We start from the raw sequence: 23721 nt of genomic DNA on the forward strand, positions 1-23721 counted from the left end.
CTACAAATGTGTACACATGTGCCTTGTCCTCACAAAGAAGAATGCAAACTCAATTAGTGTTCACTCCCAAGCACTGGGAATGGAGAAGGGTTTTTCAGACCGTTAAAACCATCACTGCATCTGCATATTGTTACCTGTGCTTTTCTTAAAGTAGAATAAATTCTCTGTGAAAAAGTATCAATTAAAACATGACATTAAACCAAGTTTGTATTTAGGTAAAAAGTGGTGAATTACTACAGCAAGAGCAAATCAATCACTGGAAAAATAACACACTGCCTAACATGAAGAGAGACATCCAAATGGCCTCAGGCTCCATCCTTCATGCATCAGTAGAAATCGATGAATATCACTATACCAACAAACCTGAAAATGTTTCCAAGATTGCAGGTCCAGATCAAGCACCTGACACCAAAGAGGAAGCACTTCCATCTGCCACACTGGCTCTACATGAAGGAAGTCTAAAGGTGCAGGAGGGATGGAAGCAGCAATGTGAGTCAGGGGTGACTTCCTGGACAGCCAGAGGGCCGACAGCCAGGCAAAGATGTTTACACCTGGGCACATCACACCATATTTCTCTTCCACTTTATAATTTTTATGGATTTTTTTATTTAATAGTTTGCATTATTAAGGTTTTAAAATAGTTTCCTATTAATACAATTTCTCTAATTTAAATTTTAAAAAAACCCCAACAAGTAATTCTGTCTGCTTAACAAAATTACAAGTATTAGAAAACAGCATAAAAACAGTTGATTTTAATAAAGTTGCTCTGACAGATCATAAATGCCAGTGAAAAGAAATACAGAAAATTAATTCTGTTTAATTATTAATCTACTGATGGTACAAAGCTAGTGCAATGTACCTGGAAGTGTCCTTGAGATGCCTCTGGCCTTTGTAAGCAAGAAGGTGGTCAGAATTTATTTTTGCAGAAGATGAACAACCCCTGCATCCCCAGAGAATCCTTTGAATCTCCCAGATCTAGAAAACCTGCCTGCTATGATGTTTAAACCTCATTTTTGTTTCTGTAGCATGCAGACAACTCCAATCTGAGTTGAGAAACTAAGAAGTCTTTTTGATTTCCTCTACCTTCCTCACAGAAAGGCTTCACCTATGAAGAAGGCATGAGCTGGGCTGGTGCTTGCCAATTTGGTCATTACATTACTAAATCCATTGACAGCAATATTCAAACACTCACCAGTAAGATTGCAAGCACTGGACACTAAAACAATATTAAATCTAATTATTTTTAGCAAAGAATCATCAAAGAGCTGAAATTCAGAAAGAATTTTGGATATTAAAACAATAGCAGAAATACATAAAGCAAGTGTACCATAAAGATAATGAGCAGAGAGACCAAGCCAGGATCTATTTGCAATCAAACTGGTTTCTCCTCCAGCAACTACATTGTGAAGCATCTAGATGGAATCTGTGGTCAAGAAACAGCTAACAGTTCAAAAACTCAGCATCACATACTGTCAGCCATTCCCAGCATTATTATGAGTGAAATCTCCTGTCTCTGTATGACAAGAACTCATGGGGATTTTGGATTTGAGCTTGTTTTTGAGCTAAAAGCTTTGAAGCACTTTTTGTTCTGAAATGTGGCATCACAATGAATTTTGCAACAGATCATTTCCCTAATGATCACATTTCCTGTAGAGAGACTTTACATCTTCCTCTATGAATACACCAACACTGCAACACATTCTGCAACAGCTTCCACCTCCAGTGGAAAGGCTCTTATAGTCCCATAGATTGAAAGAGGACTCAAAGAAATGTGTCACTGACTTAAGTCCTGGGTCAGGTCTCTGCATCACCAGCACAGCTGAGCTGTTTTGATTTGGGGGTTGGATTTATTTTACAAGGTAGATGGTAACTTCTATAACAAGCTGCCTGACTAAGACCTATCATCACTCTGATCATGTTAATTCTCATTTGCATTTGCCTCCTGCAGTGCCACAATAATTCCAGATCACAAAATAAATGCAGCTCCTAAACATACTGAGCCCTGCTACAAAATTACTGGGACATTATTGTTGTTTCTCTGCTCTTGATTTACTCTTGCTCATGTTCATTAAAAAACACGACACTCTGACCTGATCCAAGCATCCAAGCGACCCTTTTACTTGTGCTCAATTTGATACCTCTGATTGGAATTAGGTAGAAATTTTCTGTGGAAAAATTTCTGACAGGAATTCTCTCCCAGGAAGAAGGATTAATGCCATCAAGTCCTCCTGCAGTAGTCTTTGCTAAATATCGTATTGAGTTCTTGTGTCCACCCTTTGCTTGGATGACAAGTACTTTATGAAGAAGGTTAGCCCAGGATTTCTGCAACCGTCTGATGTGATTTCCAGGCCTCCTACCATGCTGCTGATTGACCAACAGTGTTCATTAAATTAATGGTTCATTTCATACAATAAGCAGTGTTAGACTCTTGGTTTGGGTTGTTCAATATGGCTTTTTGCTTCAGTTTGCTACAAAGTATGTGACTTCCTTTACGAAATTACAGTCACAACCAATCAACTTCAATGTTTGGATTAAAAAATGCTCCTTGTTTAGTCTTAATTTCTGATCTTTTTTTTTTTGCTTCTTACTCACCAAAAGGTTGAGTATTTCTTTTTGTTTAGCAGCTTTCCAAGTGACCTTTCAGAAGTCAGCTATCTGAATGTTTCCATTTAACACAGAAATAATAACTTTTGTTTGCTGAAGTGTTCTGATCTCTGTGGAACAGTAAGATATTTATGAAGGTGCACTGAAGTCCATTTATGAAGTAGACATATTTTATATCAGCTCTATGAGGTGACAATTTGATATGATGAACAGGTGTCCCAAGGCTCTTTTCTTTTGCATTTCCTTTGATAAGTAATGTTTAGCAGCACTTACTAAAACAAATTTTGGTCTGGTTTCTGCAAACTTTTCCCTCTAATGAAACAAATATTTTGCAAGGTAATACTGTCATTTAAAAAATGGTTTATAGGTCTTTTAAGGAAATCACATTTCTTTGTCTCACCTAAAATATGAAAGTGACCGTCACTAACATTATTTTTCACTCAAACCCCCTGATATGTGTGTGAAATAATCAAGGTTCAGGTACATTCCTGAAAGCAGGAGTCTATTCTAAATCCTTTAGAAGAATCTTGTGTTTCTACTTGCATACTAAACCCCCACACTGTAAAAACTGGCAGCCCATTCATGGTTTGTGAATCCTGAATGATGTCTATGGGGTGGCCAAGAGATCAAGCCTTGTGTGTCTGGTCTGATAATGATGTAGTTTAGTTTCACTATAAGAAATCCCATTGAATTTGACCAAGTTTCAACTAGTGAATAACTCTGCTTTCCCAATAGAACAGATTTAAAGAAGTAAAACAGTAAGACCTTATTAACATTGATTTTAAAGTCAAGCTATTTTGTCTTGGCAAAACTCTCACATAGTTTGAAAGCTTCTCCAGGTAAGAATCTTCTGAAGAGACACTACAATAATTTCTCCGAGCAGAATTCCTCCCCCACACCTGTAAGAATTGCCTATACTCTTTCTTAGACTGGAAGAATGGCAGTATTCTGCCTACACTTCCTGGAAACTGTGCCTAGGTCTGTGTGTCTGCTTTTATCAAAATATCCATCAAAGGTCAGGTAATTTTCCATACTCATCTAGAGATGAAGATGCTACCTATCTTGATGAATCAGTTCAAGAGTGTTAGTGCTTTTCCCTCAAAATGGATCAGATATAATCACTAAGAAAATGAAGTGCATTATTTCCATGACTGTTTCCAAGCATGCTCAGAATTACAATCGTAGCAGATTGGGCAGCTTGTTCCACTGTGTCCCCCCAGTCAGCTCTTCCCTGGCTTTGGAGTTGGTGGCAGGAGACAAGAGGCTGAGCAGCAAATCAGTCAGTAAGGGCTAACTAGACTTCTGCACTAGTTCTGGCAGCTATAAGAAAGTATGAGCATGGGACACTGAGCACTAGTTCTAGAAAAGAAAAAAGACAAAAAAGAGTAGAGAAAAGAGGTGGGGGGAATGCTATCACTGAAGAAATACTGGAGATAAGCCAGCAGGTTTTCATCCTCTTTAGACCTGTGATTGTGCCTGCAGTACTAATTTACTCCTTTAATGAGAAAGAAACCCCATGATTTACTGGGAAGGAAAACCATGCCATTTGTTTTAGCATCAGGACTGCAGTTGCCCCTACAAGTGATCAATAAGTCAGCACATTCATTTTAAGCCATTACAAAGGTCACAATTTCCAAAACAGATAAGGGATTTAGGATCTTAAGTGATCCTCAAAATGTTCACTAAAAAAAAAAAAAAATCTGTCATATTCCTCAGCAAAGAATACAAAGACACTTGACTGAAATCAGTTTGTGCTGCAGGGATCCTAACATGACTCAAAGAAACTAAAATATTTTCTTTTACTATTAAATTCTTATCTTGGCATTACGCCAGTAACACAAAATTTACTTGACATCTTAGAAAGACCTGAAATAGTCAACAAATCAGTTTTCTTTCTTCAAACTTTTCTTATACTTGGGCAAAAATATTAAATATTCCTACACAATATTTTGCAATATGTTTCCTACCAACATACACTGTCCAAAAAAATAAAATAAAAATAAAGCCTACAGCTCAAAACAGAGACAGTGCAGTGATTTTTCAGAAGATGTTTTTCCTACTTCCATCTCAATTCTATGCTCCATTAAATGGGAATTATACTGCCCTTTGTCCAAACTGAAACTTAAAACATTCTGAAAACTGTAATTCTACATTTCCTGTAGAAATACAGATCTAGTATTTTAACAATCTAGAAGATTGTTAAAAATATTCTTAATATTCATGTGATTTACCTTTAATGTGGCAGCTACTTTAAGATATTTCAGTCCTTTGTGCAAGAATCAGGAAGGTCTCATAAAGGAACATTTTAAGTCTTTTGCAAGGGCTTTGCAAATAAATAACATCAACAAATGCAACGTTCATTTTGACAGTAATATTGAAAATACAAAAATAATGATAGCACCAACATGATACAAGTCATTTTCATGGTCATAAAGACAACAGAAACAATTGTCATCCTCAGAAGTAAGTAGGAAAGACAGTTACCAATGGGATGCCCTTGGTCAAGAGGTACAGGGGATGTGGTAGCTTTGGCACTAAGCTTCTGCAAAGAGATGAACTGGCAGAAGAACTTCAGCACAGAATTACAGCCTGGAAAGTCACAGCATGTACCATGTACAATGACTTTTTATAATAAAATCACACATACACAAGTTGTTCCAAAAGTCATTGTCCAGGGAGCAAAGGCAATTATTCAAGAGCTGGCAAATACCATTTGCACTGCCACTGCAAAGCCCTAGTTCTTTTCCTTTCCTAACACAGACAAATATTCACAGAGATGTTTCATTCTTTGATTGCAGACTTCTGGTTTGGTCCAGCATAGAACACAGCTCCAGAGCATGTGGTGAGGATACCTTTCACCTGCAGAGCTCATTCTGTGCATGAGCCATGGAATTAGGGAGGCAGAGAACCATGAGAAAACAGAGATCCCACAGCTAGGTAGTAAAACGGAGGTTTAGGTAACAGGATTACATTCCAGTACTCACCACAGAATTCTTGTATGATGTTACAAAATCTACTCATACTAAATTTTACATGCAGAAATCATTAATAATTGGTCTGCATTTAACAGGTTCTTAATTATACCAATCTGATTCACAGAGGTGGTAACCTTTCAAAACTGCAGATTAACTGAAGCAAGAGGTGCTTTAAAGAGTAGGGTGCTTGTCGAGATTAATCTTTCCAATTAATAGACTGATCTTCTCTTTGGGCCATTTTGTCATCACAAATATGAGACTCTATATGTGCATAGCACTTAGCCTAGAGAAGATAAGCAGCAGCATCAAAAAGCTCAAAAAGAAACTAACATTTCTAGCTGTAGAAAGTTTTCAATAGCAATTCTGTAAATATGGCCTGAACTGTACACTGAGCAACATAGGTGTAACACATTGAATGGATTTTCATCCTCTTCACAGAAAAGAGAATCAAGTAGAGGAAAAACCTCTTTCTGAAGTTCTGAAGAACTTCTTTCAGTGAAGATGCTGATTGCATCCACCACCACTGCAAAGATCTGGTATCAGCCATACATCAGACTTACCACTCTATCAGTATCTGCAGTGCTCTTCAAAGACTACCTTAGAGATTTAAAGTGATTTTTAAAAAGTGTTTAGTGTTACTGTACCTGCTTCCTCCCCCCTATGGCTACTCATTATCTCAAGGAAAGGCTGCCAGGACAGGCAGAGCTCAGATTTTACAGAAAGATGATATTAATAAACAGTTATTATACACACATTACAAAATACAGTTCCATTCAAGGCTCTGCTTAAAGCTGTATCTTATGACCAGCTACTGCATTTGCAAATAGCCATTCCAAACCCTTAGCATTTCACAACAAAACCTTTTCACTCAAGCTTGCAGCCATCTAGAACCCAAAAGTCCTTATGACCCTGAAATCCAGCACAGCAAATTAAAAACCATCAATTCCACAAAAACCAACAAAACAAAACCAAAACCCCTCAACCCTCTGAAATGTTCAGTAAATATTTAAAAAAATATTCTGTACTGTATTATGGATCCAGATCACACTTGAATTATTGCAGGCAATCTCCAGAGCTTTTATCTACAGAGTTCACCATGTGATATTCAGGAAATGTGATTTTTTCTTTTCAGTCTAAATAAATCAGATAGGTCAATTACATGTCAAAATTAATTTATTATTGTTATTACTATTTATGGCCACTGAGATATGAGAATGTTGAGGGCAACCTAAAATTTTTTTGCACTGTACTGAACAGAATGTGGTCCCTCTCTTCCAAATCCAGATGCTGTTCATGTTAGCTCATCTCCTGCAGGCAGAGGAACAGCTACAAGAACTGAGAATCAGGAGGGTGGGATTACATGCTCTCCCATACAAGAGAGTAAATGTGTGTGGATGTTTGTAACACATCATCTACACATTCTGTTATTTGTTTACTGTATTTCACTCACTGGTGGGAGAATCCAATATGTTAATGAAAGGATTAAACAGCTGGAGAAAATAATAATTGCAAATAAATATAGTGCCTTTGGATGTGACCTGATTTTTATTGTTTCCATATAGCAAGAGAGGAGCTTTGGAGCACGGTAAGTTTTTACCCACAGTAGTTTTATCATTAGGAGTTACCTTCCAGGATTACTTGCACTAGTTGTTGACATGTATAAAAGTTGTAAGAGTACAATGTGATGATACCTGCAATACTTGGACTCCTGTAGGAGAGTTTAATTTGAATCCCGGGAATAATTTATTGCACGTTGCTTTGAATAAGGAGTTGTATGTCCCTTTCTCAGAAAAGGAAATAAATAGCACACAGGATTACGCAATTTCTCTGGCTGGCCACATATGCTGCTATCACTTTTTCCATTGTCAGTGTTTCTCTCACCTCTAGAGCATTTCCTTTTAAGAAATATCCACACTGTCCAAAATCAGATCAGAAATCCTTTGAGGACAAGACCATACTTCATCCTACATTTGTCCAGCACCTGGCCCAGCAAGAATGATTGACCACAGCTACAGCAAATAACCCTTCTACAAACACAGAAGTAAGACGGTCACATCCAAACAGAGGAGCAGCTCCTTCCTGACTTTTCAGGTATTTAGTATTCACAACTTCAGGAAAAGTTTCAGAAAATATTAACTTGCAGCTGCACACTACAGTTTTTCACATTGTCTCAGTGACCAACACATGAAAGTCCTCTGAAAATCTGACCATTTTCTTTTCATTTCTATGTAAAAACAGTTCCCAAATGTTTTGGAGCTTACAGTCAAAGCCAGGGATATCTCCTCCAAACAGCTTTGTCAGGGCAACTAACAGGAAATCAGATCTTGGAGTTTGAAGACCCCCAGTAGGTTTAAAGGGGAGGGGAAAAAAAAAAGAACCAAAACAGAAAAAATCCCAAACCAACAAAACCAGAAAGGAAAAATAAATTCTGTAAGATACCTGAAAGCTTTTTCAAACTTTCCACTGACATCACCACTGAGGTGAGACTCAGGTGAGCAGCAATTCTATTGTGAAGAGAAACAGAGAGCATCAGCTGCAGAGAGAGCAGCTAAAAACGGCATTTCTGGCATGCATTTTGTTATGAAAATGTCTTCCTTGCTTGGTGAGGAGTGTGGTTTTTAGAAGCTGTGCAAGCAGTCCTTCCCTTGCCATTTAAGGCATCCTCCTGCAATGACGACACACTTGTTGACATCCACATTGTAAATGGTTTTCTTTCCAATGTTAACACAAAATCTTTAACCAGCTACTGCACCAAAATTTTTTCTATTTATTCAGGACAGTGCACAACTGCATCTTAGCAGGCTATTGAGCCCAGCATTAATTGCACCAGGAAGACAAACACAGCTGTTGTTTTTTTATTAACTTTTGGAATAATTGATCCATATATCTTGCAATTTTTGTGTGACCTTTTCTCCTGAACTGTTCTATGATTTCTAATTAATTTAATGCATTCTGTGTTGATTCAAAAGGCATCTGTAGGTGAGTTCCATAACCGTATACCTCTATAAATAATGTTTTACTACATATTAAAACTTAACTACTTTATCACTTCAAAATCCTCATGGCCAAACCAACCAGTCTGCAGAAAAGTATAAAATGCTAAATTTGGCAGGCCAAGCAACACTGGATTTTATGAAAGTTTCATGTCTGAGTGTTATAAAACCTTGATCCGTTACTGTTACCGTCAAGGTTAAATAACTCTCTATATATTTCACATTCATTTCCTTGAGCTGCCTCCCTCATATTCAGCACCATTCCACTGTAAACCTATTCTAAACTGTAGATAGGAAGCTGTCACTGGCTTAAGCTGTTATTATTCCTACATTTTTTTTCTAAGAGCAAGAGTATTGGATGTCTCTCAGAAACATTTATTTCTAAGTCATTTTATTACCAAAGACAGCAAAATCAGAAATGCTACATATTTCTTTCTGCTCTTTCACATCTTTCCCCCAAATCTTTCTTACCTCAGACTAATACACCAGACTGCAGGTGTGTGGAGGATGTAGAAAGATTTTTCACTTTTGTTGAGGCAGCACAGTTGAGCACAGAAGCATTAATGAAGCTGCAAATGAAGTCAAGCTTTTTTTCTGTACTTGTTAGGCAGTCTGAAGTATCCCAAATGTTACCCTTCCACTCACACATACTGCACAGGCATGAACAGTCACACACTGTATTTTGGGAGGACGTCCCTTGGTATACACGACCTAGGGCAATAATTTCTTACTGCCATCAGGGACCAAATTAAAAAAAAAAAAAAATCACATAATTTTAAAAATATATGTTTCATCATTTAGATTTTTCCAAGAAAGTGTGATATGAATTAAGACATCCTCCAGATACTCTATCCAAAACTCACTAAAACTGGAAGATTTCTTTAAGGTGTATACACACATGATTTTGCATTCATTTTAGGCATCAAAAGTCTATCTTAAGAGGTTAATCAAACTGCTGCAGTAGCAGCACTGGTCATCTTTCCTTTGATTATGTGAGCATAAGATTTTAAATCATATGCTGACAAAGCCGGCTTGGCCTGCACTTCTCTAGAGCAGGTGCTTAGGTTTATAACTACTACCACTGAGACTCCAAAAACGTCTCATTTACTAGACAGGCTTCCTATTGTATTTACCCTTAAATGTGGAGGATAACATGAAACCTTTGCAGCTGTGATCTGTTTAGCACACTTCAGCTCATCCACAGACACAGGAAGTAAAAGGCTGGTGGTCCTGTTCTAGTGTCTCAAGAACTTATTTATCAGCTTCAGTTATTTCACCCACATTTCACCCAATAATGGGTAAAATAGAGACTACAGTTGATGTGACCGTGTTTTACAGAATTTCAGATTTGCTGAAGTTAAGCACAGTATGGGTCGTTCTTACTCAGCACAAAAGTATCAGCTCCCCATTGACAACACCTGTGCTTTGGGACTGAGAAAAAGGTAGAAATTTATGAACAAGTCATTTGCTCCATACTTTTGCTTTCTTTGCTCACACTACCCAAGATACTTTAATGTACAGCCAGTTTCACCACATTAATTGCTGGTAGTTTACATGTTGCGAGACACAGGCATACCTGTAAATATTTAAGGAATTAGGACTCTACATTTTTCCAAAAGGTAAGTGTTACTATCTTCAGTTTGACAGATGATGAAACTGAGGTCTGGAGAAATGAAAGCAACACTTCACACCAGAAGTTTCTAAGACAACCTAGACTGCAGCTGACTTCTGTCTCTTAGATCTTATTCTAGAAGCCTGACTTGGCTTTCCCATTTATCTTACCCTATTTTTCACCTACATAGTCTTAACTGACAAGCCTCTGGAAACAGTTCAGGGCTTAATACTATGTTGGATATTCAATTCAAAGTTTTCAATATATATGATTACCTGGAAAGGCATCACTAGCCCTATATTTTTGTAACATCTCAGCTAAGGTTCTGTATTACATATTTTTCTGAGTATAAAAATCTTTCAACCCATATAGGACATATATGCTTCATTTAATGAACTACTATTTCCTTACATATTTTACAAAAAGCTTCATTGTATGGCTTCATTTCTCTATTAGACAGCTATTTTTATTATTTCTCTTACTGTTAGGAAAAGAATCTGTTTCAAAAGGCAATTAAAAATATTCCTCCATGGAGCCCACATTTTTGAAACAACAAAAAAGTCATTCATGCACTACAAAAGGTACCTCTAGAGCTCTTTGCGAGGCAGTGGGATTATGAATGAAGAACAGACAGATTGTAAGAGAAGTCTTTGAAACTAGAGAATAGAAACCTAAGCAAGCAGGCCAGCCGAGAAGGCACTGACACAGAGGGAATAACTGCAAGAACAGTACTGCAAAGTAGTGGTATAAAAGAAAAGAAGTGGATCCTGTTAGCTATACAACACTATGGATAATATAAGCTAGCACTGAAGTGCTCACAGCTAGTTTCTAAAATCCTGGCATTGAAGGCCCCAAACTGCTTTACTTGAAAGGGAAAAAAAGCCTCGAAATAGATAAAATGCTGTAACAGTTACTGAAACACCAGTGAAAAAGATCTGTTTGCAAGTGTATGGCTAGCCTGGAAATATATAAGGACATGAAGGCTGAAAGAACAGTCAAGTTGCAGGGAAATAAACAACTTTCGTAACTATCTGTTATTTTAATCTTGATATTTACAGGAGGAAGCCAGAGTTTTGCCACTCTTTAAAACTTTTCACCTTTTTTTTTTTTTTTTTCCACAGAAGTGCTTCAGGGCTTAAACTGAGCTTTGAAGAGAGTCAACTACTTCCTCCAAAATACACTGGATGTACTTCGTAAGTCTGTCTGAAAGAAAAAATTGCTTGATTTCTAGTTACATATGATTTAAGATAAATCAGTGTGACGATGGGTATCTCGGGATGATGCAGAAAGCAGCAGAGCTCGGGGACAATCGCTGTCTCGCAGGCAGCGCTGGCAGTGACAGTGCCAGCAGCCAGCTCAGTGAGCCCATCTGTTCTGAGCAGGCACAAACACCCAGCCCAGCCCTGCCTAAGCCACTGCACTCCTGTAACACGGGTGCTCTGCTGGGCGGTCAGAGGATCTCACAGCCCAGAGCTGAACTCTTGCTAGCAAGCCTTGCCCAGCACTTCACACCTTCTTGCAGCACTTCTCATTCCTCTGCTGTCTTGGGTTCCACCCCCGTGCTGCGCTCTCCCTGCTTTAGCTCTCACCCTGGGACTGGCAGCAGAGGAGGAACAGCCTCCCAAAGAAGGGGGAATGACTCAGGGCAAGTCTGCCCTGCACAGGGCGGTGCAGAGATACTTGGGCTAACCACACCGGGTAGTTGACTATGTACAAAAAGTCAAGCCATGATGCAGAGAGGTCACTGTGGGGTTAATTTCTTCTGCCTTTCTAGTGGACCAGATTTATGCTTATGAATATTAACTCTTCAAGTAGATTGAGAATTTAAACAGAGGACAGAACATTTCCATGACTTGGTGTTCTTCCCTAACTCTCAGCATGATACACTAAATACCACAATGCAGCTGCACAGCAAAGAAAACAGAATATGTACAATATACCCGCATCTTCAGTGTGGAGACTGCTGCTTGTTTAATGCATACACAGGCTACCAGACCAACAAGCAGTTTTGCAGATAGGTCATGGGAGTCAGAAAAACAGAGCTTGATTCCTGACACTCGACACATTTTGGAAAGTCACTTCATCCTGTTTCCTCCCCCCATTTCTTCTGCCTTATTTAATTATATCTGCAGTGTTTCTAACACATTTGCTGTTGATTTGTTCTTCAGAACCTAAATATATAAGTTCACTAAATTAAAACTAAAGGAAGTAGTTCCAAATACCAAGCCACCAAGAGCTGGACTTTCTTTAGAACTGGTCTCTGCATGGCAGTATTTTCGGCTTTAGGTCTACACTGGTAAAATACTCTTAGTATATCAACATACTGATGTGAGTGAATAAAAATGACTAGAACATGTCTTTTCCATACTATGTAAGGAAGACCCATTAGTCCAGAACCAATGTCTCTTGTACTGTCTGCATCAACAGACATACTGATAGCACATCAACCATCCAGCCATCTGCTTGTTACGTTTGCACAGGTTTAGGTGAATGAGTAAAGAAAATCATATATTTAGTCCAAATCAGTATCTAATTTCAGTCCAGAATCCAAGCAGTTCAGCCAGAGTGCTGCTGAGCTCCAACCAACTTGTATCTGGGTTGTAGCTTAGGTATGACACCATAATGAAACTAAACTGCTTCCAGTTTAGCAGTTGCTTGTGTCTGGCCAGCCCAGGGAGCGAGCAGAACTGCAGGCCACGTGTGTGCACACCAACTCCCTGCCTCAGTTCATTGGGAATAAAGTACTGGGGTGGTGCACAATGTGTAAAGCAGGCAATTTGTTGTAAATGATTAAGAGGTCCCTGAGTGCAGGACTCTAGGGTATGCATTTCAGAAATCCTCAAATGCACCGCTATAACAAAAAGGAACAGTCCTAAACAGAACCTGCACTGGGGCATCCATAAGAGGACAACATCAGTGGTGATGCTCTAAAGCGTTTGCTTTCTTCTACCTTAATATACATTCTCCTGCCAGAGCAATTCCCCTTGTACTTTATCCTACTCATGAAACAAACCAATATTACTAAGTTCCACTACTTAAAAAATTAGGTTGGCCAGACTCTTTCCAAGGCGATAGACTGATCTGTGAAAAAGATTCTCACAGAAAATTGGAGCCATAGGATGAGCTATGCTGATCTCTCTGCAAAGAAAATGTAACACTTCCAACTGGAAACTTGCACAGCTGTTGGGCATGGAGACTGCACGGCCAGATTTCATGCATGTGCTGCTTTTGGCTGGGGTAGAGTTAATTTTCTTCACATTATCTATCATGGGGCTATCTTTGGATTTGTGATGAATCCAAATAATAATCCTGGGATGTTTTCATTACTGCTGTGCAGTGCTTACACAGTCAAGGCTTTTCCTACTTCTCATAACACCCCACTGAGTGAGGAGGTTGTGGGTGCACAACAAGTTGGGAGAGGACACAGTTGGGACAGGTGACCCACCTGCCTAAAGGGATATTCCATATGGCATCGTGCTCAGTATATGGAGCTGAAGGAAGGAGGAAGTGGGGACATTCAGAGTGATGGCATTTTTGTTCCCAAGTCACAATTACAAGTGATAGAGACCTGCTTTCCTGGGGATGTCTGAACACGTGCCTGCCCAGGGGAAGCAGTGAATTAATTCCTTGTTTTTCTTTACCTACAAAACGTTTTTTATCTCAGCCCCTGATTTTTCTCACTTTTACCCTTCCAATTGTCTCCCCAGTCCCACCAGGAGGCAGTGAGCATGCAGCTGTGTGGGGCTGTTACCAGCTGGGGTTAAACCACAGCAGCCCTCTTTGGCACCCAATGTAGGGCTCAAAGGGTTTCAGATAACAACAGATCTGATTGGAATGTGTTAGATGGAATTTACAGCCCTTGTGGCTCTTTGGCTGCTTTGGGCAGACTCCTGTGCTTGCCCTGGGCTTGATGCTTTACAGTTCGTTAGTGTAGTGCTCATCAGTGGCTGCTTTTTGCTTTCCCTGCTGTTGTGCTGCTGATCCCCTCACTCTGCAATGCCTGGGAACATTTTGAGGACAGCCATGAGGATGCACAGGGACTGGAACATGGCCAGGGAATCACTGCTGTTTCTGTGCTGCTGTACTGGACACACTGGAACTCCAGTGTGAACTGAAGTCAAAGGGACTGCAACCTGTGGAGGAGTCCACGTAGGAGCAGGATATCCTGAAGTTTATTTAGCCATTAATAAGTCCATGGCAGAGCAGGTACATCTTGAAGTGGCTGTGGCTGTGTCAGTGCCACAGCAGGTGCACCCCTGAAGGTGTCATGGCCCAAGGACAGGTGGGTGCTGCAGCAGGCACACCTTGAAGCACCTGTGGCTGTTCATGAAGCTGTGCTGGAGCACGTGAAATCATGTGGACATGGATAAACCCACAGCAGAGCAGGAACACCCTCCAGGGACTGCAGCCAGGGGCGAGGCCGTGTGGGGCAGGTTTGCTTTCTGCGGGGATGGTGGCTGTGGGTGAGGCCGTGCTGGAGTGGATCTGTTTCTGAGGGCACTGAGGCCCATGGACAGGGCCGTGCTGGAACAGCTGCCCCTCAGAGCCACTGTGGCACAACTATGGCTGTGCATAAATCCATGCAGCAGCTGGTGTGTCCCTGAAGAGACTGGCTCATAGACAAGGCTCTGCTTGGAGCAGGTACAACCCTAAGGGCCTGCTGCCTATGGATAAATCCAAGCTGGAATAAGGGCAAGGGGATGAGTTCATTGCACTGTTAAACCTGATAGGGAGTGGGTAAGAGACTGTAATAGAAATACCTTTAAATTGTTGTAACCCATGATTTGAGTTGCATATTATAGGAAATACTATAACAAGAACCACCCAAACCAATGGAGGAGAAGCCTTACAGGAAGCAGAGCAAGCACAGCAGGAACCCCAACAGAGCTGGCTTTGGTGCACAACAACCACGAAACAAACTACCTCTCCTGTCCTGAGTATGACAACATGGAGCCCACAGTCCTGGACTAAATGGACTCCGTGCACAGGTGGTGGACATTTTATGCACACTTTGCAGTGGTTGATAGGCTAAGGGAATAATATCTGTGTATTATACCAAAGGATGGGAAGTCAGGTAGTGGTTAATGTTGTATTGGACAGCATGGGACATAAACGGTATGGGATACAGAAGAAATCCGTGTATTATCAACCCGGTTTTCAGCACAAACCCGAAACAGAGTCCCATGCTAGCTGTGTCCAAAATTAACACTATCCCACACAAAACCAGCACAGTGTGCCTGCTGAAGCTTGATACTTTTAAGTTGGAAAGAAACCATTCACACCCAAAACCAGCAAGCAATTATTTAGTTTCCTGAAATAAAGGAAGTGGCTCAGAAGTGGGTGAAAGCTTTTGAAAGCTGTCAGATTGCTAATACTTTTGTGAAGGAAGGGGGAACTTGAAATAATGATCTAATGGAAACAGTGCTTGTTCTGCTAGCATTTCTTTTTCCTAAAGTGAAGCAAAGGTGTTTCTCTGACTTTTTTGGCTTGGGTTAGGGGTTTTTGGGGGAGGGCTTTGGGGCATTGTTCAGGTTTTTGGGGTGTTTGGTTACTACTACATGTCTCTTTTCCTTATCAGAAAAATTAGCTGGATTCATGCTTTTTATTTGAAGGATTTAAAGAGTTGAAAAGGCCTTTGTGCAGGCTCTAAGTTCTTCTATTTTGTTTGGTTTAATGTAGTTTGATGCTCCTAAAAGTGGCGTGATGATTACAGGAAATAAGTGGTGTTCTATAGGATGTCTGAGCTTGTGGAGGAAGTCAGACAACCTTAAAATTTCTTCTGCTAAGTTTTCAAAATCACTAGATACAACAGTATCCAATATGATATATTGGAAAATAATTTTAGTAATAACAATAGAAGTCCCAGTGCCCACCCAACACTTACAATCAAGTGCCTGAAAACTGATTGCCATAGAACCAAGAACACCCTTTCGAAGTGCTGCTCCTCCATTAACAAACCCCTCCCTGGGAGACTGCCCAGTCTCCCTTGGCCACAAGGCAGAGCAATCTGCACAGCAAATATGGAGTATAATGGTTCTGTCACCCTGACAGGAGAAGCAATCTCTGTGCCAAACATCATAAAAACAAGGTCTATGAAGTTGTGTACTTGATACTACAGCATGAGATTTAATTGCTTTAAGTGTAGTAGAGAGGAGTGAAAATATCATTTCCTTAAGGCTCTTCAGTTTAGTAAATGTAAAGAGGAACTGGCTCAAGTTAGTCTACTGTGTGTGAACAGGGAAAAATAACTATTACTTGAAATAAAATGCTATTACCCATTTATCGGTCTTCCAGCCCTCTCTGTCAGCTAACATGTTGACTGACTGTGGAGGTGGCTGAGAGAGCAGACAGTAGCCTGCCTTTTCTGAAGAAAAGGTAGCAGTGGGAAGTCTCAGAAGGACTTATAAAATGGAAAGTAGGACAGCAGATAAAAAAAAGGACAGGAAAAGCAAGAGATTTTGTTCTTTTCCTCTACAGTGCAGCATTCACTTGTTTTCTTATAATATCCAGCAGCTATCAACCAGATTTATGCAGTGCTGTCTCTGTTCAGGGACTTTGAGGGACAAGAGAGCTAATGTTCAGGCTTCAAACGCTCTTCTTAGCTGGTTATCAACTAAAGGCAGATCATTTTGTTGCTTACATCAGTATAAACCTGGAGTTACTATAGTGACAGGAGGGTAGAAGCATGAATAAATTCAATGTAAATGAAAAGAGATTTCAGCCCTGAATATAACTCGCTGCCATTTCAGAAAAAATATTTCAAGCCACTTTTTAGGGTCAACGTTACTCTAGAGAAAAGTTTTTGTGTCTGCTGTCAACCATCCCAAATTACATTACTAGCTAAACTGATGGAAGATACATATGCATAAAATGTTGCATTTTCTTCTGATGAAAATATTTTCCTGCACATGGATACTTTTTTGTATTTTTATTAAGTATTACCTCGAGATTAATTGCTTTTCTTGATACTCTCTTTATCTGTCACATCTAACATGTTTTGCAAGTTTGTCCTCTTGGGTTCTTTCTCTCATAGAAGTAAAAAACGTCAAGCAACAAATTCACCTGCAGTGAGGTAATTAAATGTTCCAAAGACTATTTAAGGGGCAATTTTTACAAAATAAATAAATAACGTCTATTTTACAAAATAAGTAATTTACCAATTGTAGAGATTAGTTTACAACTTCTAGAATTTTTTACTAATCCTCCTGCAGTAAAAAAATCAAAACTTGAGGAACTGTAAGCAGATTCTGTGATCAGGGAGTGGCTAACATTGATGGGAAGATTTTTTCTTGAAGGATTTAAACACAGAAAACAAAGTATTGCATCATGAGATGAAGCCGAACATAAAAACTACATTGAACAGGTTCACATAAGAGACCTAAATGTATTCTTTTTCAAATACAACTACAAATGTGTGGGGTTTTTTAAATGGTTTGTGTAACTCTCACATAGGACCACGCAGAAGACATTTTAGCCTAGTACATGATGTGTCAGTCTTCCTGACCTAGGTTCTTACACCATTGCATACAATTGTATTCTAATTTCTGAACCAAGAATATATTTCTCCACTTTACAAAGCTTTTCATTGGTTTTACATCTACAGAGGATATTGAGGGATCAAAATGAGAGAAAAAAATATCAGTTGTGACCTACCTTTGAGAAAAGCATCCTGTCCCAGAAATGCAACACCAAATGCTAAGAGTTTAAGCCACAAAAACATGGTTATTTCTGGAAATCAGGCGTATCCTTATGAAACAGCATGTGTCTCTCTCTGGAAAGCAAAATAAATGTTATCTGTCTGCCAAAGAATTTCTTCACCAAACTTGAACCCAAAAGGAGACTAACTAGGCACATACATTGCACTGTCTGCTTATCTGTGAAGGAGTTGCTTCCTCTGTAACCCTAACTAACCACTCGCAAACTCGCAATGCACTTCAGTGATGTCAGAGACAATTACTTCTTCAAAAAAACTTCTTTCAGTTTCCAGGAAGTCAAAGGGGTTTTTCTTAAGTTCCTGCAGTAATACTTAGCTTCCTTAATTCAACTAAAATAGATTATTTTCAGCTATTTCTTTCTTTGTACTTAGGAGCTACACAAGATTTCACTTTTCATAGGACTGGATTTAGCCAAGTCATTTTTTCTCTTCATATGCACTTTTCTACTGCACACATTCACTGATTCCCTTATATGTTATGCATGTTTCTTGAGATTTCTGTTGAGAGGAAGAGAAACCCTAACCACGAGTCATGAAAACACTTGTTCTGACAACAAGGCCTTCATAAAAAGATGCATCCTCAGGTGAAGTAACTGATGATTAAATGAAAACCCTTTCAACATGGAGTTGAACTTGTTCTCTAGGAGTCCCTTCTAATCCTAAATATTTTGTGATTCTGTGGGATATATTTCTGAATCTTTCTACAAGGATGTCTTTCTGGGTATGACAGCAATACACAACAAATGGATAGAGGCAGTCTAATTCTGTTTTCTATAATGTTTAGAATTAGAGAACTCAATACCATTCTTAACCATGATTTTGCCGGAGGATTGTTGTCACTTTCATGGACTTGATGCAAGGTACACAAAAGACATCTTCCCTCACTGCATGCACTGAGGAAGTTCTCAACAACTTGGTAACAAATGCCCCTTATATAGTAGACTAAAAGGGGAAGAAATGTTGGGATTTCTTCTCTTATTTAAGATTTCTGAGGTTCTAAAAGAACCAGCAGAACCCTGTCATAAGACAGGTAAAGAAGGGAAGAGAATACTTTTGTGCTGCCTATTCATAAGTCCTTCAGAAACCTCCTAAGTATCACACAGGAAAACGTTGCACAAATTCACATATTAATTCACAAATTACCTGAGTGAATCAAACTCCTCATAAGATTAAACACATCTTCTACAATTTTGAGTCAAGTCCTACAGGCCAAAATCTTAGATTCCATTAAGCAGTATGTCTCTACACAAAGTGGCTGTAATAATAATTATATTGTAAATATGTTCAGAACAAAAGTAATACAATGACATTGCTCTGACATTCCAGAGACTCCAATTTTGATATAAAATAACTTCATCATCCTGGAGTTGTCACAAATTAAATTCAGACTATAGTTATACGTTGCTTGCAGCACCGACATCTCAGTCCCTTTTATCTTAGACAAAACCAGGATAACAGCATGGCTGAAGTGTGCCATCTGATGAGCGGAGTGCATGGCATCCTGTGGAGAATCTCTCCTAAAGGTTCTCAAAAAAACCTGGCTCCATTCCTACCTGACCTTCCCCAGCAGTTTTATACCACCTCCACTCAACTCCTCAAGCTGTGACCCCAAGACAAATTCCTGCAGAGTGGATCTTTTCTGGCTGTGTGATATTGACAGAGCTTCCACAGCACTGAAATATTGCAACATACCCTATCTGTTATTAGGGGAGAACATCACACACTCTAGTGATCACACCATTCTAGGTATACTGCTAACCATAAACCATCAACTGTTAAGATTGATGACCAAAGTTACAAATTTACCTAAGAAGCACACAGAATTGTTGGAGCAAGTCCAGAGGATGGCCATGAAGTTGGTAAGAGGATTGGAGTACCTCACCTATGAAAACAGGCTGGGAAAGTTGGGCCTGTTCAGCCTGGAAAAGGTCATGTGGAGACCTCATCGCGACCTTCCAGTATCTGAAGGGGCCTAGAGGGAAGCTGGAGAGGGACTCTTCATCAGGAACTGTAGCGACAGGACAAGGAGTAATAAGTTCAAGTTGAAAGAAGGGAAATATAGGGTAGACATTAGGAAGAAATTCTTTACTGTAAAAGTGGTGGAACACAGGAACAAGTTGTCTAGGGAAGTTGTGGATGTTCAAACACTGGCAGCATTCAAGGCCAGATTGGATAAGGCCTTGGGCAACCTGGTTTAGTGGGAGGTGTCCCTGCCCATGGCAGGGAGGTTGGGACTAGATGATCTTTAAGGCCCCTTCCAACCCTTAACATCCTATGATTCTATTAGAACATGTGAAGTCTTTTCCCAAACATAAACCACAGTCTCCTTTCCCAAGGTTACACCCAAACCTTTACTTTTGAGGGAATGGGAGACGATTAATTTATTCTACTTGCACATTAAACTGTCGTCTGTTAAAATAAATCCTTTCTCAGGAGAGACCCTGCATTTTTAATTGGCCAAAATAATTATGTCAGTATGTAACTACAGCAGTATACTTCCCCTGTGCTGGAAAGAATCAAAGCCAGAACCATCCACTTGTATTAACAAGGATTTCTAAAATGACATTAAAAATGTGCAGCTGCTTAAGTTACCCATCTCTTTGGAAGTCTCTCTCTTTTGTAAGCTATAAAAAGAGCCACAATACCTCCAAAAAACCAACCAAACAGTATAAGATGCAAATATTTCCTTGTCTGATTCACCTGTCTTGAAATACAGATTTGATAAATTATCATGAATATCTCCTATTCTGTGCTATTAAAAACCAGCTCAAAGGGCAATTGTATTACAACTGCAATAAAATTTTAAAAATATAAGTCCTAAATAATAATCAATTTTGCTTTCAATTTGCATCTGAAGGCTTTGGAAAAGATAACAAATCCATGCCTCCTTCCTCCTACCAAAAATTTAAAGGAAAGAGCCCTTGAAATATAGAGAAAAGAAAGTTAATTCAAAGAAGAAAGAAGCAAAGCAGCATGCCCTTTCTCCAGATAAGTTGCAAATATTGTTATGAAGCAATAAACACTACACCCGCCCGTCTCTGTACATAGGCTCTCATAAGACATCAGACAAAACCGCTGTAGGTGCCCAGTGACACGTTAGACAGTGCAAAAGCTCCGCCCAGACCCCGAACAGTCTCAGAGCTTGCTGAGAGACACCCAGATCTCTAATAGCCCCCACAGTCACTGCTAACTTGCTTTCTACCAAGAGGTGTTTCTGTAACTCTGTTTTGTAAGCTGTGCTGCTCAAAGGCATCAGATTACAATGTGTGACAGAGGGAGGGAGCAAGCACATGCATGACACTTCTGCCCCAGAACAAAGCCACCATATGATAATGCAGCTAAAAAATACCTTACTATTCTTTGGGGAGAAGCCAAGGAGCTGCTTCCTATTCCAGCGAAGGGCAGAGGAAAGTAGAGAACAGCCATAAAACTCACTACTATTTACCCTAAAGGCAAGGAGAGCTTGAACTCTTCAACCATGTAAAATTATTTTGAGATTCCCCTTTCCTACTCCAAAGAGCATTCCCCAAACCATTCCCTATCTCTGCCTGGTGCTACTGAGCCAGGAGGAAACAGACTGGATAAAGGAAGGCAACAGTAGCAGTAATCAGGGTATGAACAGCAACTTCATATAGCCACAAGCCAAATAAATTTGTGTCTCACGCTGGATTGTCACAGGTTGCCCCCAAAGATTGGCCCACCCTGTATCTGCCATCAGATATCAATAGCCACACTTCCCCTGCACACTGACACCTACGGGGCCTGTGCCACCCAAAACCAATCATTTCTGGTGCTCACTGGGTTTAATGCCATAGGAACCATGATGGAAATATGCCAGTGAAACCACACTCCGTTTTTTTTTCTCTTCATATGATTTCGTGCTGCTCAGTTTCACCCTGTGTTCATTTCCCTGAGAGTTTAGCCAGATAACACTGCAGCATTCATCTTCCTCGCACAACACAACTTCCAAGTCCAGGTTATGAAAGTCAGTATGGTTTCACTTAGCATAATCACCAAGAATTTTAACTGGGATGTATTTTGGGTTTTTGAGGGTTTAATAGCATGGAGGGTGAGGGTAAATTCAGGCAATGGTGTTCTCCGGGGTACCTAAACCTAAAGCTGTTTTGTGTCAATGTGTTTACAAAATGTGGTATGTGTTTTAGTTTTCTCAATAAATGTATTCTCAAGAACTCACCTGTGTTTTCCTTTTGTTCAGAGGCCTTGAAAGAATAAAATACAAAGCATGTAACTAAATAAAAATTAACTTCTCCACATACTCCATACAATTTTTGAATTTAAAGTAATGCAGACTTTGTTTTGCAAACTCTCCCCTGCATTGAAATCATCTCATATGACTCAGCTCAGTTACACCGATACTCAGCACACTGCATAACAGAATTAAGCAGTTCTACAGAAACTGAGGGCACACGCTCTTGCGAACACTAAGGGACACAGGGTAAATTCATCCTAAGGGCAACTCTGTTTAACTCTGTTAAGCTCTGTTTAAACCTGCATTATGCATTTTATCCAGTAAAATTAATTTGACAGTCTTACTGTGAAAACATTGCTCATGCTAGAGAATATATCTTATAACAGTCTTAATATTTCACTGAACATTTGCTAAGGGATCTATTTTGCACATACTTTTTCAGACTTGTTTTCAATTGCCAAGAACTATTTCCCGAAGAAAGAAAACATTTCTACTTGATGTGTCATATTGGATCAAATTATTTTAAGGTCAAGAGTAAACAATAGAGCTCTTTGTGCAAGCATACTGCTCTGCTGCTATCAACCCTCAGGCAATGATGATTTGACATCTTCACTTCATATGTTGCCTGCATGATCTGTGCTGTACCTGCTCAGGACAGAGAACGTATTCTGGTATCCCTGAGGCACTGTTCACAATCTGGCCCAAAATGAGCAATAAGTCTACGAGAAGCTCTTGGAAGTGCCAGGCACCTACTTCTTGCTTACACTGAGCCCAGGATAACACTGGGCTCAGTTACTGTGAAATTAGTAGCTCCTTTTAACATGCCCACCTAGAATTTGCTACCCTTAAACAGTGTCAGCATACCCATAAGCCCTGAGATTTTTTAGATTTGTGCTGAACATCTGCTCCTCCTCCTGAACTTGGATGAGTGCTGGATGCTGAGAACGGCTCAGGATTTACCTTTGTATAAGGTGTTCAGATATTGCACAATGAATGAGATCATTTTACGCTATAAATCATCAAATAAACACTTTTACCCACAGTGTCTTTTCTTTGTATCCTTCCATCATTCACTTGGAAAGGGAAAATGAAAAGGAGGGATGACAATTAATTGAATATTTGCTACCCACTCCTTGTTGAAATCTAATTCAGAAGAGCTCTTCAACAGTGGCAGATTTTTCCTTCTCTTAGTCCGATTCTGTTTCCCCTCCACCCCTCCCCCCCCAATTTTCATTTCCTAGTGTAACTTCTTAGGTTGTATAGGCACTCATGAGATTGTCTCAGCAAATGAAGAACCACAATTTTAAAGGGCAGTAAGCCCAATGCCAGGCAGGGCACTGTTCTCTGAGAATCAGGCTGAAACTCAGGGATACCACCCCAGCTGGAGGTACTAAACAGCTCCCTCTGTGCAGGGTCTCCCCTATCACCTTCACCAAATCCACCCTGCCTTCAGCAAAACTGGTTACTTGCTTGCTGATGGCTTGGTATTAGCTAATCTGTGTCTGCTGGTTAATTTTCCCAAATTATATGCAGAATTATACTCTAGTGCCTAACACTCTGCAGTAAATGCTGTCTTACCTGCACCATAAAGTCACAATTGCGCCATGTTTGCA

At 39.7% G+C, this 23721-nt stretch overlaps 1 protein-coding gene across 3 annotated transcripts in view; it reads right to left on the bottom strand.

The window, feature by feature from the left end:
* PTPRC (protein tyrosine phosphatase receptor type C) overlaps nucleotides 1-18140 on the bottom strand; it is a 61363-nt gene extending 43223 nt beyond the window's left edge. For all 3 annotated transcript variants that reach the window (XM_010409275.4, XM_010409272.4, XM_010409271.4), the window contains exons 1-2: nucleotides 18041-18140; nucleotides 17838-17955 (exon numbers count right to left, since the gene is read on the bottom strand). In XM_010409275.4, coding sequence (XP_010407577.3) covers nucleotides 17838-17904 — 67 coding nt within the window. In that variant the 5' untranslated portion in view covers nucleotides 17905-17955; nucleotides 18041-18140. The remainder of the gene's footprint in view (nucleotides 1-17837; nucleotides 17956-18040) is intronic.
* Nucleotides 18141-23721: the final 5581 nt, after the last annotated feature.

The sequence above is a fragment of the Corvus cornix genome, chromosome 8 (genome assembly GCF_000738735.6).
Source record: "Corvus cornix cornix isolate S_Up_H32 chromosome 8, ASM73873v5, whole genome shotgun sequence".
NCBI lineage: Eukaryota > Metazoa > Chordata > Aves > Passeriformes > Corvidae > Corvus > Corvus cornix.